We start from the raw sequence: 3,811 nt of genomic DNA, 5'->3' as shown, positions 1-3,811 counted from the left end.
TTTTCATGGTTTTTCTGGCCACTTCTTCTGGCGGTGCCACCAGATCCAGGAAAAGACCCAACCTGATTAAGCAGTGGCTTTTTGGGGGGCTGTCTCTCTGTTGGGTCTTTTCGAAATTGGTTTTTTTCTTCTATGGCAATATCAGTTTAAACTTGCCTGATGATTCTTAGACAGGCTTTGATATGTCCTTGCATTTCAGTGATGATTATTTTGCAGTTATGGTGGCTGGCTGTGGGCAAGCCATTTCCTCACTGGGCTCTTCAGCTGGGTCAAGGCTTAGGAAGTGTTGTCTAAATCTCTAACTTCTAACCGTATATGTATTGGCAGGGGTGTTTGCAAGTATTTCAACGTGTCCTTTTTGCCTCTTCTGCTTACTAGAGCGGGAATGGTCTGCAGCCTGCTGTTTTTGCCTTAGGAAGCATTTTAGATTTCAACCTTGACCATTCACAGCAGAAAATAGTACGAAAGTGAAGGTGCCTGAGTGCCTGTCCAGCCTAACAAGGGGAAGGGACAATGTCTGGGTACAGCTTATGCTCCTAACCTTGCAATAGCCCAAGAATCCCAAAATCCTGAGGCAGGGAGGAGTGTGCTGCACTTGGGGTGTCCCTGTGCAGGAATACAAAATGGGGATTGTTGCCATTATGTGTCACATATCGCAGGAATTAAGTTCAGATCTTGTGCTCACCTTCCTATAAGGAAACTTCCATGATTATCTGTGTGTTTAACATAAGAATTATTTGTCATTCATGCTGGCAGGAAAACGAAAGCTTTTTGCAGCTACATTTATAGGAGAAATGAGATCTATTTAAGACTTGGCCCAACAGCCTGGAGGGTTTATTTCAGTCTGAGACCATAAAATGACAGAGTTTCCTAACAGTCTTGCAACTTCTTTATCCTTCAAAGTCCTTAAGGAAATAAAAGGAAGCACCAGCGTAACCGAGGGGATGCTGTCTGTTCAGGAAGTTACTTCCATTTTGACTATCATGACACCTCCCAGAGTCAGACCTCAACTGCAGAAAAGAGAGACCAGAGCAGAAAGTGTCAAGGTGTTACAAGCCCAGCCTGAAGAGGGTGGTCTGACACCATGGATGTGACAAGGAGTCCCAAATCCAACATGAAAGTAACCCTAAAGCAAAAACAAATATTTGTTTTGACTTGGGTCATACAGAATAATACCAGCAGTGAGCAGGAGACCAGCTTTTCGGCAGTTGCAGATAAGGCACACACAGCTCAAGTACAATTTTCAGAGGTTGCTGTTAAGTAAATTCTCTTCTATTTCTGCAGCGCCTTATTCTTGTGGTGGCTCAATCTCAAATTCATCTGGGATGCTGCAGAGTCCCTCCTACCCTGAAAGTTATCCAAACAACGCTGACTGCATGTGGGAAATACAAGTTGAGAATAATTTCCGTGTTATTCTCACATTTAGAGATATTGAGTAAGTAAAACATTGATTCTCTGGCTAAATAACAAAGTCAAAACTTATTTGAGAAGTTTGAAAATTTATTTGAAGCAGGCAACCTTCCCAATTTTAAATATATTTCCCATAACATAACATACACACAAAATAAATAAAACCTCTGCTGTGAAAACTTTAAGCGCTGAAGGAATTTTATCATGTGTTAGGCAGTTAAATCAGAGTTTCTGAAACGCATTTGACAAAGTGTTGATGTCTGTTCACCAGGATGCAAGGCGGGAGATGCCAGTATGACTACGTTGAAGTCTATGACGGGCCTCCACACTCTTCCCCGCTTCTTGGGAGACTTTGTTCTGGTTCTTTTCTCACGTACATATCCTCTTCGAACATGATGACCGTTCGCTTTCACAGCGATTCTAGATACGCCTTCAGAGGGTTTCAGTCTCACTACTCCTCCATTCCAGATGGTCACAACACTAGTGAGTTCCTGATCAGTGTTTCCCAAGGGACTATCTTGTTTATTATTTTTGTTTGCAAAATAAATATTTGTGTGTATTTAAAGACATTAAGGAAATGAAACTATGCATGCGAAATATGACCGGTTGGTGTGTGAAGTGGCTATCTTCTAAACTAAGAAAAAAACATTTGGTTCAAGTACAACCTTTAATCATTAACAAATTCCTGGAGTCACTAATATACTGTATCTTCTTCTACCAGCCCTTCTGTGCTTGCCAGACTACATGCATGCAGTGGTTAGCAGAGACTACCTCCAGTCTCAAGGCTACTCTGCAGAGATGGTCACCCTGAAAGACAATCACTGTAGACCGACAGTCACGTCAGATGAGGTTATATTCAACATTCCCTACAACGGCTGTGGGACAACACGAGAGGTACACTCACCGTTGTGCACACTGAGTTGCAGGACCCGCTTTGAAAAGAGTCATGAAAGGGCCATTGTGGTCCATAGTGCTAAGAAGCGAATCAATGAGACCCCGAGGTTTTTTAGTGCTTTACCTTTCCATGCCTTAGGGAATCCCCATGCTTAATAGAAATGGGAAGAAGTTGTATGAACTTTAAATGATTTAAAGTAGATGTAGTGTTGTAAGTGCCGTGCAGGTTGGGATGACTGTGTACTACACAACTGGTGTTTTGTACAGATGTTCAATGAGCTGGCTCTGCCATGGATTTAACAAAGAATTTTTCTCCACTGGTTTCTGTTTAATTACACACTTCAGCAAGTTTATTTACAATATGTGAGCAGAAAAGACCAACATCAAGCTTCTCGGTTTAAAGAGTTTAAGATGAATTTACATTTTTAAATTGCACATTACCTTATCAAAGCTTAGAACATGGAATGTGGCAAAAATGCAATTCCTTGTTTTAAATTACATTTTAAACAGGAGAACGATGATACAATCAACTATTCCAACGTGATCAAAGTTACATCTTCTGAGCACATAATCAAGAGGAAAAAGAGTATTCACTTACATATCGGTTGCAAAATGCTACACAACACATGGATGCAAATAATGTATGTTGCTAAGGACACTGTAGACGTGAATGAAAATCAGTTTGGAAGATATGACATGAACATCACTTTTTATAATTCCTCATCGTTCGTGTGGCAAGTGCATGACTCTCCATACTACATTGACCTGAACCAAAATTTGTACCTTCAAGCTTATCTTCACAACTCTGACCCAAATCTGATAGTGTTTCTGGACACATGTGTGACATCACCTGATCCTCATGATTTTAACACTCTGACCTATGATATAATCAGGAATGGGTAAGAGCTTTCTCAAGTCAGTAGAAGCACAGCTGTAATTCCATTTCTGCATTTATTTTGAAGAATAGAGCCAATCTGAATTGGGTTAGATCTCATTACCAACAAACTGTTAAAAGAGGTCTTTGATATTTTTATTTTTACAGTATGAGCCTGGAAATAGGAAATTACTTTTAGACCTTACTAACATTTTTTTTCCACTTACCTCATCCTTTCCCTATATGCAAAATTCAAACTAGTGGGAGTGAGGTAGATGAGATGAGATAGTGAAAACTGGCAGCAGGATTCTATCTCCCTAGGCGTTAAGTGTTTTAGTAAAAACAGGTCAGGCATTAGACAAATTTTTCTATGCTTAGTATATCACAGACATTAATTGGAGTCTGTTCTCCCCTCTTAACTACTTATAGTCTCCTTCTCTTGGAATAAAAGGAGTTGCCAATGCTTTATCTGCTTCATAGGACTTAAGTAAGTCTGTACTTAAAAAGTGTATACCATACCATAAAAGTTGCATTTTTACCCCTTTGTGCTCTTCGTACCTGGTTATCACAGAAATTTGTTTTGATTTCTTAATTGAAAGAGTGATCAAACATTGGACCAGGCTGCCCAGGGAA

At 40.1% G+C, this 3,811-nt stretch overlaps 1 protein-coding gene across 1 annotated transcript; it reads left to right on the top strand.

The window, feature by feature from the left end:
• Positions 1-1,284: 1,284 nt before the first annotated feature.
• LOC104460637 (deleted in malignant brain tumors 1 protein-like) lies at positions 1,285-3,203 on the top strand (the record flags this gene model as incomplete). The annotated part of the gene is made up of 4 exons (XM_010086267.1): positions 1,285-1,435; positions 1,682-1,893; positions 2,132-2,304; positions 2,815-3,203. Coding segments are annotated over 4 exons (925 nt in total), but the record flags the coding sequence as incomplete, so codon positions are not given.
• Positions 3,204-3,811: the final 608 nt, after the last annotated feature.

This window comes from Pterocles gutturalis, unplaced genomic scaffold, assembly GCF_000699245.1.
Source record: "Pterocles gutturalis isolate BGI_N339 unplaced genomic scaffold, ASM69924v1 C12234113, whole genome shotgun sequence".
NCBI classification, from domain to species: Eukaryota; Metazoa; Chordata; class Aves; order Pterocliformes; family Pteroclidae; genus Pterocles; species Pterocles gutturalis.
Note: the sequence above shows the minus strand (reverse complement) of the source record. Positions and strands in the feature narration are given on the sequence as shown.